Source organism: Muscardinus avellanarius (genome assembly GCF_963383645.1).
Source record: "Muscardinus avellanarius genome assembly, chromosome: 15".
In the NCBI taxonomy this organism is placed as follows: domain Eukaryota; kingdom Metazoa; phylum Chordata; class Mammalia; order Rodentia; family Gliridae; genus Muscardinus; species Muscardinus avellanarius.
Window position 1 is genome coordinate 89,874,750 of NC_137801.1, and position 14,062 is coordinate 89,888,811.

At 49.5% G+C, this 14,062-nt stretch overlaps 1 protein-coding gene across 3 annotated transcripts in view; it reads right to left on the reverse strand.

Moving 5' to 3' along the window:
- Positions 1 to 961: 961 nt before the first annotated feature.
- TSGA10 (testis specific 10) overlaps positions 962 to 14,062 on the reverse strand; it is a gene marked incomplete at both ends in the record, with an annotated part of 41,866 nt that continues 28,765 nt past the window's right edge. For 2 of the 3 annotated variants that reach the window (XM_080711166.1, XM_080711164.1), the window contains 5 exons: positions 962 to 986; positions 5,488 to 5,634; positions 5,802 to 5,906; positions 9,064 to 9,266; positions 10,092 to 10,301. In XM_080711166.1, coding sequence (XP_080567292.1) covers positions 962 to 986; positions 5,488 to 5,634; positions 5,802 to 5,906; positions 9,064 to 9,266; positions 10,092 to 10,301 — 690 coding nt within the window. Of the gene's footprint in view, positions 987 to 5,483; positions 5,635 to 5,801; positions 5,907 to 9,063; positions 9,267 to 10,091; positions 10,302 to 14,062 lie in introns of those variants that run through there. The other variant, XM_080711165.1, reaches the window with a different exon arrangement.

Consider the following 14,062-nt stretch of genomic DNA (forward strand, 5'->3'; position numbering starts at 1 on the left):
TGCACTGTATCACAACGTCACGCTGAATAAGGACCCAGGACAATGAGAGGCTGTCCACATGACAGGAGCAGTATTAATGACAGGACTTTTTATTAAAATGTCAATACAAATAGCTTATATCAGTAAAATACAGTAGCAGTCAGACTCTAATGTCAACATTAAATCAAAGCCGATGAATGGATAAAAAATCAGGAGATTGTAGGAGAAAAGAACATCACTGAATTTGTTATTCTGTATTAGGGACAGCGGCTACAGAAAAAAATAAAATTAAAATGGCAATAAGTTGATTGTAGTACTTTAATGTCTTAAGGAAAGCTTATTAAAAATACAGATCTCTAAAATCTTACATTCTTCACAGACATCATCACCTACCTTTCTAACAACAGCAGGAGTAAACACAGCTGCAGAGCTGTGTTACCTAGTCTGAGTGGCCAACAGCTGGGCCAGCGCCCTGACACGGCCCTACGTTCTGTACTGCGAGCCGTGGCACGGCGTGGAATCCATCAGGCTGGCTCCAAAATGCAGCGTGGGGCCCCAGGCCAGTCTGGGTAGACTGTGCTTATTTTTGGCACAACTTCTCCAGCCATGAAAATACAATTACAAGAAAAAAAAATTAACCAACCAATTATTGAAGATACAAGAAAGGACAGGAAATCAGTTTTGTAAAAACGCTTTTCCCTCTTTTAAGCTTCTTTATTTACTCTGGATGGTTAACAATCAGCGTCCACCAGTGAAGCAAACCCACTGTGCGCTCGCTGTCACTGGACAGAAAGAGCCACGTGCATTTTTATTTATCAGTCATCTGGGGTCACTGCAACGTGCCACGTGGGGACAAACTCGGAGGCCAGGTTAATATATATACACTGAACACATCAAGCATCCAAAAGATAAACGCAATCATATAGCAAAAAAATCCATCTGTGACTTTGACCTTCTCCAGGACGCGAAGTATCTCTTCATGTCAGAAGTCTCTATAGCAAAGATTCCTATAAGAGAAAACACGTGCAGGTTAATATTTTAATAGGACTGCAGCAGCAGTAATGTGCACTGTGACAGCACTGTGAGACATCACCCCGGCTCCCGCAAAGCCAAGTGTGTGCACTGCATTTTCACTCAGTTTTCACACGCCATAGCACATTCACACCAGGACCTATTACTCACTAAGGGGAAAGAATGAACTCCTGATCTCCACCACAATTTGGGTAGATCACATGGGCATCGCGCTGCATGAAAAAAGCCAGTTCCAAAGATCCCGTTCTGTGTACGGGTCCCTGTATACAGCCTCCTCACAGAGAGAGACACGGAGCCGGAGGCAAAGGCTGCAGGAGGGTGGAGGCAGGCGCGGAGGAGGCTCACGGCTCCAGGGGCGCAGGAAAGGCCACGCGCCTCCGCGCACTCCCAGTCAGAACCTTGACTGGTGACGACAGCACCACTGCTCTAGTGTGTAGAGAGCACACACAAACGCACGCGTGGGACGTGTAAAAGCCGGTTGGATCTGAATAAAGCCTCGACCAGCTAGCCATCTTATACCAAGGCCGGCTTCCTGGCCTGTGAGATTCTGAGCTGCAGGAGCTGGGGAGGGAAACACAACTCTGTCCTGTTCTGGAAACCACCTCAATCAGAACCCAGTGGCTGTGGAATACAGCCAGATGGTACACATTAAACACTTTCCGCAGCGGCAGACCCGGCACTGACCGTGCAGTGGCCTCGCTCTGCTCTGCAGGGAAAGCAGCAGCAGCAGAGGTGGTTTGCAGGCTGCCGCCTCCGACATTACAACCTGGAGCAGATGGACGGCTGGACGGAAGGCAGCAAATGGCTGAGAAGAGCAGGGACGGAGGTATGTGCGGAGGAGGCGCTGAGAAGCAAACTGAGCCCGTTGACAGCTGCTGGACAGGTGACAGGTGTTCAAGCCAACGGGGAAGCCGGCATGGTGGCGCACACCTGTGACCTCAGCAACTGAGAGGCAGAGACAGGAGGACTGCAGGTTCTAAACACACGCCAGCCACCAAGCAAGACCCTCAGGAACTCATCAAGGCCCTGTTTCAAATCAGTAAATAAAAAGAGGAAGGGGTGTAGTTCAGACACAGAACACTCTGGGTTCAATTCAGACACAGAACACTCTGGGTTCAATTCACAGCACCCCCAAAAAACCTGGTGATGAAATACTGAGAAAGAAAAAGTGGGCCGAGCGTCGTGGCGCACGCTTGTAATCCCGAGCTTGGGAGGTGGAGACAGGAGGATCGCGCAGGTTCAAAGCCAGCCACGCTGGCTTAAGAGACCCTGTTTCCAAATAAAGATATAAAAAATAGGTATCTGGGAGTGTAGACTGGAGGTAGAAGGGTTTCCTGGAACCCCAGTGCCACCAAAAAAAAAAAAAAAGAAGAAGAAGAAAAGAAAAAGTGGGAATTAAAGGCACAATAATTAATATAAGAAGCAGGAAAACTAAGGCGACGGAGAGACAGTAAAGTGCACACGTGCAGAGAGTGACCATTGCAGGGGAGGTGCTAGCGCTGAGACCAAACACAGCGCCACGCCAGTCACGCAAGGCTGTAACTCATCCAGCTCCCTTGTATTTTTATTTTATTTGGGGAGGTTCCTGGGAATTAAACCCAGGGACATCCTATCTTCAAGCTATATCCCCAGTCCTTATTTATTTATTTATTTATTTATTTATTTATTTATTTAGCAGAACTAAGGGTAGAACCCAGGGGCATTCTACCTCTGAACTACACCCCCAGCCCTATTTTTAGTCTTTTAGTTTTTGAAACAGGGTCTCACTGAGTTGCAAAGGACAACACTAAGTAGCTGAGGCTGTCCGCAAACCACAATCCTCTGGTCTCTGTCTCCTGAATGCTGGGATTACAAGCATGCGCCATCATGCTTGGCCTATTTTTTTATTTTTTGAAACAGGGTCTTGATAAACCGCCAAGGGTATAAGTTGCTGAGGCTGGCCTGGAGCCTGCAATACTCCTGTTTCAACCTTCCAAGTACTGGAATTCCAAGCATGTATCACCATGCTTGGCCTTCTCTACTTAAAACAAACAAACAACAACATTCAAAACGATCATAGCAAAATTCAGACCCTTACTCTACACAAGATATATACTAAAAATTCAGAAATTCAAAAAAGCTAAATAAAGACATTTACCAGGCAAATGGAGACAACAGGCAACATAAATGTTAGGCCACACAAAAAAACTGTGAAGGCATCAGACAGGGACTCTATAAAAGCCACATTATGCCAAGCGTGTAATCCCAGTCCTTAGGAGGCTGAGACAGGAGGATTGCAGGTTCTGGCCAGTCTCACAGTCTCAGCTATTTTGTGAGGCCTTCTGCAACTTAGTGAGAATCCTGTTTCAAAAAAAAAAAAAAAAAGAAAGAAAGAAAAAGGAAAAAAGGATAAAAAATAAGGCTGGTGCTGTAGCTCAGAGGTAGAATGCCCCTAGATTCAATTCCCAGTACCGCAAACAAACAAAACTAAAAGCTACATTCCACAATGAATGATCAGTTCAGAATATCTATACAACAAATACAACAGCAAACTACCTATATAAAAAATTATAAGAAACTCAAGAAGAAATACAAAACATACTCATAATAGGAAGCTTTAAAATATCACTCTTAGAGCCGGGCATGGTGACGCACGCTTGTAATCCCTGCGCGTGGGAGGCGGAGATAGGAGGATTGCACAGGTTCAAAGCCAGCTGTGCTGGCTTAAGAGACCCTGTTTCCAAATTTAAAAATATAAAATAGGTCTGGGAGTGTAGCCCAGAGGTAAAAGGGCTTCCAGGAACCCCAGTACCACCAAAAAAAAAAAAAAAATAATAATAATAATAATCACTCTTCGTATAAGACAGGCCAAATGGACAAAAATTAAGCAGCAATATAAAATATCTACAGCTGGGCGTGGTGGTGCAGGTTTATAATCCCAGCATTCGGGAGGCTGAGACAGGAGGATCGTGGTTCACAGACAGCCTCAGCTACTTAGTGAGGCCCTTTGCAACTTTTGAGACCCTGTTTCAAAATAAATAATTAAAAAACAGGACTGGGGGTATCACCCAGAGGTAGAATGCCCCTGGGTTCTATCCCCCATACTGCAAAATAAATAAATAAATAAATATCTACATAAAACCTAAAAGGTAAATCTTTGAGACACTGATTTTATACTATACCCTAGTAAGAAAAATGCACCTTCCCGAGTGCACACCAACAGCTCACAAAATCTGCCCTGCAGTGAAAGACAAAGTGCACCTCGGGATCGCAGGTTGAGGCCAGCGTCAGCAATTTAGTGAGGTTCTCTACAACTTAGTGAGACCCTGTTTCAAAATAAAACATAAAATAAGGCTGAGGTGTAGTTCAGAGGCAGAATGACCCTGGGTTCAATTCCCAGTACCACAAAAAACAAGTATTTAGACAATATTCAGTAACCACAAAAAAATAATACTGGAAAACAAAATCCTTCCAGCTGTCAAGCAAAAGAAATTTTTATCAAATAACTCTTTGGTAAAGGTGAAAATACAAACATAAATTACAGTTTCAGAACCACAATAAGCATGCTAAGTCAGACTCTATGGGACACGCTTAAAACGGCTGATCAAAGCCGGGTGTGGTAGCTCATGCTTGTAGTTCCAGGACTTGGGAGGCAGAGAAGGGAGGACTCTAGTTCGAGGTCAACCTCAGCTCCTTAGTGAGGCCCTCTGCGACTTAGTGAGACCCTGTTTCAAAATAAAACACGCACGCTTGTAATCCCAGCATTCGGGAGGCTGAGACCGGAGGATCATGGTTCGAGGACAAGCCTCAGCTACTTCAGCCCTTTGCAACTTAGTGAGACCATATTTCAAAATAAAGAATAAAACAAAAATAGGGCTGGGGGTATGGCTCAGAGGTAGAAAGCCCCTGGGTTCAATCCCCAGTACAGGAGAAAACAACAACAACAACAACAACAACAACAACAACAACAACAAAAGCACAGCCCTCGTCGTCTCCACCAACGCAATGAAGAACGTGAAAAGGCAGACAGAATGTTCACGTGCCCAGAAGGAGCCGATGAGAGACCGCCAGGGGCCGCCACGCCTGCCGTCCAGCACGGGGGAGACAGGGGAGTCGCAGGCTCCAGGCCAGCCTCGGAGACCCGGCGAGGCCTGACACACGAAATCAAAGCAGAACAGGACTAGGCGTGCAGCTCAGTGGTAGCGTGCCCCTGGGCTGAATCCCCAGGACCACCACAGAAGGAGAAGGGGGGAGAGGGCGAGGGGGAGAGCAAGGAGGGAAGAACAGAGGCACGCATTAATGAGAGCCGTAGGGAACTCTCGCTTTAGCTGGCACTGTGTAACACGCTGGCTGTGAAGCCCTCCCTTCCCTGTCAGCACAGCCGGCGGTCGGGATCGGAGCCGTCCTGATGACCGGCTGCCTGCCTCCTGACTCCCACCCCTCCGGCGAGCCAGCAGCGAGCCTTGCACAGAGGCACGCCCGCGGCTCGGGACTCACTCTTCCAGCGACCTGTCCAGGCCCCGGTCAGGAGAGCGGTGGTGGGCCCGCTCTGGCGAGTGGCACTTCGCGTTTGGCTTCATGGAACTCAGATGATAAGCGTTGCTCGAGTAATTCTGACGGCGGAGCTCTTGTACAGCCCTCTCCCTACAGCAAAAGAGTGATGCTTTAACTCTACATTCAGCGAGCTTGCTGAAGAGGTCATAAAACTCTAACTAAATCCATGCTTAGAATCTCACCACCATGAAGTGACCAAGGCCTCCTGCCACTCGCAGGTCATGCCTTCCTGGCTGGATGCTGCGAGAGCCGCGTACCTTTCAAAGCGCTCTGTCCCCAGCTGCCTCTTGGTAATGTCTAAGTCGGCTTCCAGTTGCGTCACGACGTTTCTGAACTGGGCGACGTCCCTGCTCTGAATGGCCCTGTGTGAGAGAGAGGGCGAGGCTGACCACCCTCAAAGGAGGGCCGTGACTGCATGGCCCTGTGTGAGGGAAAGGGCGGGGCTGATCACCCTCAAAGGAGGGCTGTGACTGCTGCACTCGGCCCGGTCCACGCAGCGTGACTGTTAGGAGACGTTTAGTAGACTGTCTGCTATGCCGACCTTAGACACATAGATGTACAAACTAGCCTAGCTGGAAGCTGGAGGACCCATGCAGTCAGCTAGCTCTTTCCTGTCTTAGCTTCCTTTTTTTTTTGGTGGTACTGGGGTTCCTGGAAGCCCTTCTACCTCCGGGCTACACTCCCAGACCTATTTTTACATTTTTATTTGGAAACAGGGTCTCCTAAGCCAGCGCGCGCGGCTGGCTTCGAACCTGCGCGCTCCTCCTGTCTCCGCCTCCCAAGCACGGGGATGACAAGCGTGTGCCACCGCGCCCGGCTCAGCTTCCCTTTGCACAGATGGGGCGTTATTATTCATCATTTATCCCTGTTTTCTCTTCACTGCAAGTAGATAGAAAGGGGAGGCGGTCGCGAGGATGGCAGGACGGGTGTGCAGCCCACACAGAACACAGCCTCCGCCTGCTCTGGGGACCAAGCACCACACGACCATCGCGCCGGCCAGGCGGAGGGGCAGCACTTACCAGCAGTGCGGAGCAGGGGCACCCTACAGTGGGCTGTGGCGGGCCTCCAGCAGCAGGAGGAAGCCCTCCAGGACCTGCCGGCTGGCACAGCAACCCAGCTGGCACAGCAGCCCAGCTCTGGCTGCCACTTCTGAAGGGAAGTGGCCCTGGCTCTGGGCCCTGGCTTAGCAGGGCTCCTGGGGGTGGCTCCTACCCTCCTCGGTCCTAGCCCAGAGCAGGGCAGTGCCATGGGACATGGGAGATACAAGAATGCACTGTCCTCCAGAAAGAGTCGGCGGGGCAGTGTCATGAAGACCCAGGGCAGCTTCCTGACCGCTGTGCAGGAGGACAGAGCCAGCCGAGGAGGAGACGGAGGGAAGCCGCAGGGCGTCTGCCTAGAGAGCGGTGAGAAGCGATCTCTAGCAGGAGACACAGCGGCAGGAAGCAGTGTGCGCGCAGCAGAGGCCTGTCACTGCCGCCCTGAGAGCTCCGCTCTGATACGCAGAGCAGGGCTGGAGCACACTTCTGATGCCTTTGGCTTACCTCCCTGTTTCCTTTTTTGGAAAAAAAATAATTCCTCAGCACCCTCCTGGAAATCTACAGTCTTTAAGCAAACAGACAGAAAGAGGCAGTGAAAATTTGCATTCAGTCTCTTTGTCTTGTTCCAGTGCCCCGGGGCAGTGTACCCAGCGGGTGGGTGGTGCAGCCCGCTCCAGGAGCCCAGGGAAGGAATGGGGCTGAGGACCAGAACGTGAGGAACCCCACTTACTGAACATTTAGGACGGTGCTATTTCTAGGTTGACGATGTTAAACTGGAGATTATTAAATCACTTCAGACAAGCCCTCCAACTTCCTGTGCATTCGTTTTTCTTTCTTTCTTTCTTTCTTTTTTTGGTGGTACTAGGGATGGAACCCAGGGAAATTCTAGCTCTGAGCTACACCCCCATCCCTATTTTTTATTCTTTATTTTGAAACAGGATCTCACTGAGTTGCAAAGGGCCTCACTAAAGTAGCCAAGGCTGGCCGCGAACTGCAATCCTCCTGTCTCAGCCTCCTGAATGCTGGGATTACAAGCGCACGCCCGGCTATGCTTTCCCTTTTTTGTGTGTGATTGGTACTGGGGATGGAACCCAGGGGCATTCCTCCTCCAAGCTACACCCTCAGCCCTATTTTTTATTCTTCTTTCTTTCTTTTTTTTTTTTTTTTTTTTTTTTTTGCAGGTCTGGGGATGGAACCCAGGGGCATTTGACCTCCAAGCTACAGCCCCTGCCCTATTTTTTATTCTTTATTTTGAAACAGGGTCTCACTAAGTTGCAGAGGGCCTCACTAAGTAGCTGAGGATGGCTGTGAACTGCAATCCTCCGGTCTCAGCCTCCGGAATGCTGGGATTACAAGTGTGCACCACCACACCTGGCTTTTTATTTTTTAACCTGAAACAGGATCTCACTAAGTTGTGGAGGGTCTCACTAAGTAGCTGAGACTGGCCTCAAACCTGAGATCCTCCTGCCTCAGCCTCCCAAGTCCTGGGATGACAAGCATGCATCACTACACCCAGTCCCACACTTTCCCTTTTTTCTTTCTTTCATGGTTACCCTTGGCAACACAACAATTCAAGCAGAACCAACTCTTGCCTCCTGAGAATAAGAAAATTCTACAGACCAGACATTGAATAGTTAGATTAAAAGGTACTGGTGGGGTAGAGAAGACAGTTTGGGAGAAGAATAAAAATAAAAATAAGCCTGTTGAGACGCAGAAGAAAAGGAGCCAGGCACCTCACCAGCTGTTGCGAGAGACAACCACTGACTGCCCAGGGAGGCCACGTCCACCTGCGTCTCCGCCGCCCAGCCAGAGGTGTTCTCCTCAGGGCGACGGGCGCCCCAGTCCTCCTGCTCTCCAGGCACACTGGCATGGGAACGCTGCACCATGGCAAAGCAGGACTAGGTAGCACTATCAGATGCCCACAGTATAAAAGCAGTTCTGGTTTGAGAGTGCTTGGCCCTTTTCTTTTTCTACTCTGATTGTATTTCCTAAAGGCAATATTTAAAATCCAACATTCTATTATATGCAAATATCTGTTGGAAACAACCAGCAGAGATGGTTAAACTTAGATATCTTAGATAAAAATAAACAAAATATTAGGCAAATCACAAACCGTGTGTGTGTGTGTGTGTGTGTGTGTGTGTGTGTGTGTGCGCGCGCGCGCGCACGCACATGCTGGGGATTGACCCAGGGGTGTTCCAAAGCCCTACCCTTTTTTTGAAACATGCTCTCACTGAGTTGCTGAGGGTTTCATTAAATTGCTGTAATTGGCCTCGAACCTGTGATCCTCCTGTCTTAGCCTCCCAAGTACTGCAATTACAGGCATGGGTCACCATACCTGGAAAATCACAATATTTCAAATCCCAAATTTAATAAACAGAAAGTTATAGAAGCTACATACTGGCTTTAAGATTCTACTAGCTTATAAAATGCCAAATGTTAAAGAAATATGACTTCCCTACTATGTCGCTAAGCAACTCACATTTTATTTTCCGCCAAGCAAAGATGCTCTTTAAGAAGCTGAATTTCAGACTCTTTCTCCTGCAGCGCTATCTGAGACTGATACTCCTTGTCTCGATTGGCCACCAGCAAAGCTTCCAGATTCTGCATGGAGATCCTCTCGTTTGTCATCTGACTCCTGAGGAGTTCGATTTCAGAACGAGCAGAGTCCAACTCGTTCTCCATCTGAGGGCAAGAGGAAGGAAGACAGCAGCACCCGTCAGCACTCTTCACAGCGCGCAGCAGGCTCACTGTCGAGGCTCAGTCCTGTGGCACGTCACACCGACAACCGCTCTGCACCTGAAGTTGTGTCCTCAGCACGCGCACGCGCACCTACACACAGTGCCCGTCCTCCATCCCGATCATGCCAGACTTCTCTGTCAGTCTAATTCAACTCAAATTGTAGCCAATCTCCATTTCCAGCTCAGATATCGCTAAGTATTTCTCCAAGACTGCCACAATGATATCTGCGACTGCTGCTCCCTCTGGGATAAAGTGAGTTCCTTACAGTCTATCATTGTGTTCCATAGGTAAGAACATTAGGAGGAAGCTTGAAACAGGAGGGTCACAGGTTCAAGGCCAGCCTCGGCAATTTAGCAAGACTCTGCTTCAAAATAAATTAAAAAAAGTGCTGGGTGCTCAGAGGTAGAATGCCCCTCAATTCAATCCTCAGCACCAAAAAGAAAAAAAAAATTGATATCAGGAATTCATGGTCTGAGAATTCTCAAAAAGAATGAGTTAATAGATACGTGTGTGTGTGTGTGTGTGTGTGTGTGTGTGTGTGTGTTACTAAGGATGGAATCCAGAGCTACACCCCCAGCCCTATTTTATTTTTTATTTTAAAACAGGGTTTCACTGAGTTGCTGAGGGCCTCCCTAAGCGACGAGGCCGACCTCGAGCCTGCAGTCCACCCGCCCCGGCCTCCCCACTCCTGGGATTACAGGAGTGCGCTGACTCCACCTGGCTCAGTCATAACTCGCTTTAAAGGAGGTTTGCAAACGTGCTACATACCATTTCTATTTCCTGATCTTTAGCAACCAGCTGCCGATTAAGAAGCTCTTTGCTCGAGTCAAGTTTAATACAGAGTTCCCTTGTGGAGGACAGGTCTGCAAGGGCAGACACTTTCTCAAACTGCACCTTTTGGAGCTCCTCTTCCATCTTTACAAGAGATTTGTGTAAGGTTGCAATCTGGGACTTGTAAGACCTTTCTGCGTTTAAGTGCTGCAAGAACAAGATTACATTATACGCGTGTGTGTGTTAGTTTTTAACTGGAGAAAACAACATACAACGTGGATGACGAAGTGGGCAGACCTTTTAGCGCGCACACGCTAAGACCGTGAGAGGGCGAGACGCTTGATGCGCGCACGCTGAGAGCGCAAGGAGCTGACAGGGTCAGTGCTGATGGCATGTACGAAGCACTCCAGGAAAGGGAGTCCGTTTTCGAACGTTTTAAATAAAACGCACGAGGAGTTAGGAGTGGTGGCGCAGTTTTAATCCCAGTACTTGGGAGGCTGAGACAGGAGGGTCACAGGTTCGAGGACAGCCTTGGGAAGCAGTGAGACTCTCGGCAGCCTACTGGGACGCTGCTTCAGAACAAGACATAAAAAAGAGAGGCGGAGGGTGCGGGTCGAGTGCCCTGGCTTCCATCCCCGGCACACACCAGCACGCGCAGCGCTCAGCAGTCAGGCTGCCCTCCCGGCCGGGTGCAGGTGCCAGGTCTTAACTGTTGCATAACAGACGTGTTGTTGCCACAGGCAAAGTGCTTTTCACAGCATCCATTTTCCAGTTCTTGACTGGCATGTTGCTATCAACTATAATATAATAAAGTGAGGGCTGGTGATCCTGTGACACTAACACCGCTGAGGGGAAAGATCTGGGCGAGGACAGATTAAACAGACAACGCTTCATGGGAAATGAGAACATGTTTAAGACCATAACCGGAGATCGAGTTACATAAACGCTGCCAAACGTTCGAACCATCCCGTCCCCTCGCCCAGACCAGGCCTGACGGGAGTGCTCTGCACCTGCTCAAGGTGTTTGCCCTAACACGGAGATACCAGAGCTGAGGGGTGGAGACACTGTTCAGAGCCCGACCTCTGAGCGCTGGCGGCTCACCTGCACCCTCCCCTCCGCCCGCGCACTCAGCCTTCCCCGGCCACCCGCCGGCGCGCCGCCAGCCGTGCTTATGGCGTACAGCCTGCGCTGAGTCACTGCGCTCACAGGAGAGCAAATGACCTCAGACATCCTGGGACTTCCGGGCAGGGGGAGTCATCATCGACAAGACAGTGACACAGACCAATGGAAAATAGGGATCTTAAGAGATGCTTCTGGAGAAGAGTCTGCTAAGGACACTGACGCATGCCTCTTAGGCTGGTGGGAATGGCGGGGAGACACACGGGGTCCGGAGAGGGAGCTTTTCAAGCTAGCGGGCACCACATGCCCTGGCACCGGGGAGGTGAGGAGATCAACATGCTCCACGTACCAAGAGAAGAGGAGGCTCGTGCGGCTGGAGCTCAGAGTGCAAGGAAGAGCAATGGAGATGGAGATGAGACGACTCGGGGACCACGAGGCAGGGGAACACGAGGGCACGAGGCAGGGGAACACAAGGGCACGAGGCAGGGGAACACGAGGGCACGAGGCAGGGGAACACGAGGCAGGGGAACACGAGGGCACGAGGCAGGGGAACACGAGGGCACGAGGCAGGGGAACACGAGGACACGAGGCAGGGGAACACGAGGGCACGAGGCAGGGGAACACGAGGACACGAGGCAGGGGAACACGAGGACACGAGGCAGGGGAACACGAGGACACGAGGCAGGGGAACACGAGGGCACGAGGCAGGGGAACACGAGGACACGAGGCAGGGGAACACGAGGGCACGAGACAGGGGAACACGAGGGCACGAGGCAGGGGAACACGAGGGCACGAGGCAGGGGAACACGAGGACACGAGGCAGGGGAACACGAGGACACGAGGCAGGGGAACACGAGGGCACGAGACAGGGGAACACGAGGGCACGAGGCAGGGGAACACGAGGGCACGAGGCAGGGGAACACGAGGGCACGAGGCAGAGGAACACGAGGGCACGAGGCAGGGGAACACGAGGCAGGGGAACACGAGGGCACGAGGCAGGGGAACACGAGGACACGAGGCAGGGGAACACGAGGACACGAGGCAGGGGAACACGAGGGCACGAGGCAGGGGAACATGAGAACATGATGAAGGGGAACACGAGAACACGAGGCAGGGGAACATGAGAACACAAGAAAGGAGAACACAAGAACACGGGGCAGGAGAACATGAGAACACAAGGCAGAACACGAGAACATGAGGCTGAGAACACGAGAACATGAGTCAGGGGAACATGAGGACACGAGGCAGAGCCTTGTCATCCAGGCTCAAACCGTGATCTTAGGTTAGGAGAAGGTGTGCACTTCATAAGAGGAAAACTCTGGATAAAACTGAATAAAAGAAGTGTAATGTGGTTGCTATTTGTTTTCAATTCACACCTGAGCTTACAGAGAAAAGCTCATTGTCCCTGAACAAAAGAAAGAAAGCCAGAGCAGAAAGCAAATGAGCAGGCCTGAAGCCAGGTTCTCAGGGGGCCCAGGAACTGTGAGGGCTGCTCCCAGGAGATAGGACTGAGGACGGACAGAGGGTTTAGCTGAGCCTTCTACCTGGGATCCTTGATGAAAACAAATACCGTCAATAAAGAGGGCTCTGGAGAGTAAGACCTGCTCAGCCTCACAGACAGATCACAAAACAATTTATCTCAACCCAGTCTCTGGATAGGGGACATTTATTTTTTTTTTTTTTTCTGTGAGAAACTGAAACCAAAGGTCTGGGCAGGTGTGGCGGCACACACTTGTAATCCCAGCATTCGGGAGGCTGAGACAGGAGGATCATGGTTTGTGACCAGCCTCAGCTACTTAGTGAGGCCCTCTGCAACTTAGTGAGACTCTGTTTCAAAATAAAAATAAAAAAATAGGGCAGTGGGTGTAGCTCAAAGGTCAAATGCCTCTGGGTTTCATCCCCAAACCTGCATTAAAAAAAAAAAAAGCTCAACACAAAAGATGGCAGGAAAATAGCAAAACAAGAATAAGTGGCACAGATAAAAAATAAAACCATGATAGAGCTACATTCAACTACACTGAAAATTACATTATTTGTAAATGGTCTAAAGACAATAATTAAAAGACTGTAGAATTGGATCAAGATCAAGATTCAACAATATACTGTCTATAGCAATACCATTTTAAATATAAAGACGTAGAATCTGGGCTTGGTGGGGCATGCCTGTAATCTCACTACTTGAGAGGCTAAGATGGGAGGATCACAGGTTCAAGGTCAGCATTTTTTTGGTGGTACTGGGGTTCCTGGAAGCCCTTCTACCTCCGGGCTACACTCCCAGGCCTATTTTATATGGAAACAGGGGCTCTTAAACCAGCGCGGCTGGCTTCAAACCTGCGCGGTCCTCCTGTCTCCACCTCCCAAGCGCGGGGTGACAAGCGTGCGCCACCACACCTGGCAGCAAGACTGTTTAAAAAATTTTTAAGAAATGTCTGGACTTGCAACTCAGAGGAAGAATACCCAAGTTCAATCCCTAGTACAAAAAAGCATATGTGTGTGTGTGTGTGTGTGCGCACGCATGTGTGTGTGTACATATAATGTTCATAATCATGGCAGTTGAGGTCTGTGTGTGTATGTGTGTATGTGTGTGTATGTGTATGTGTGTGTGTATGTGTGTGTACATATAATGTACATAATAATCATGGCAGTTGAGGTCTGTGTGTATGTGTGTGTGTGTGTATATGTGTGTGTGTACATATAATGTACATAATAATCATGGCAGTTGAGGTCTGTGTGTGTGTATGTGTGTATGTGTGTATGTGTATGTGTGTGTATATGTGTGTGTACATATAATGTACATAATAATCATGGCAGTTGAGGTCTGTGTTGAGCCACAAATGCTGTACAGGTTG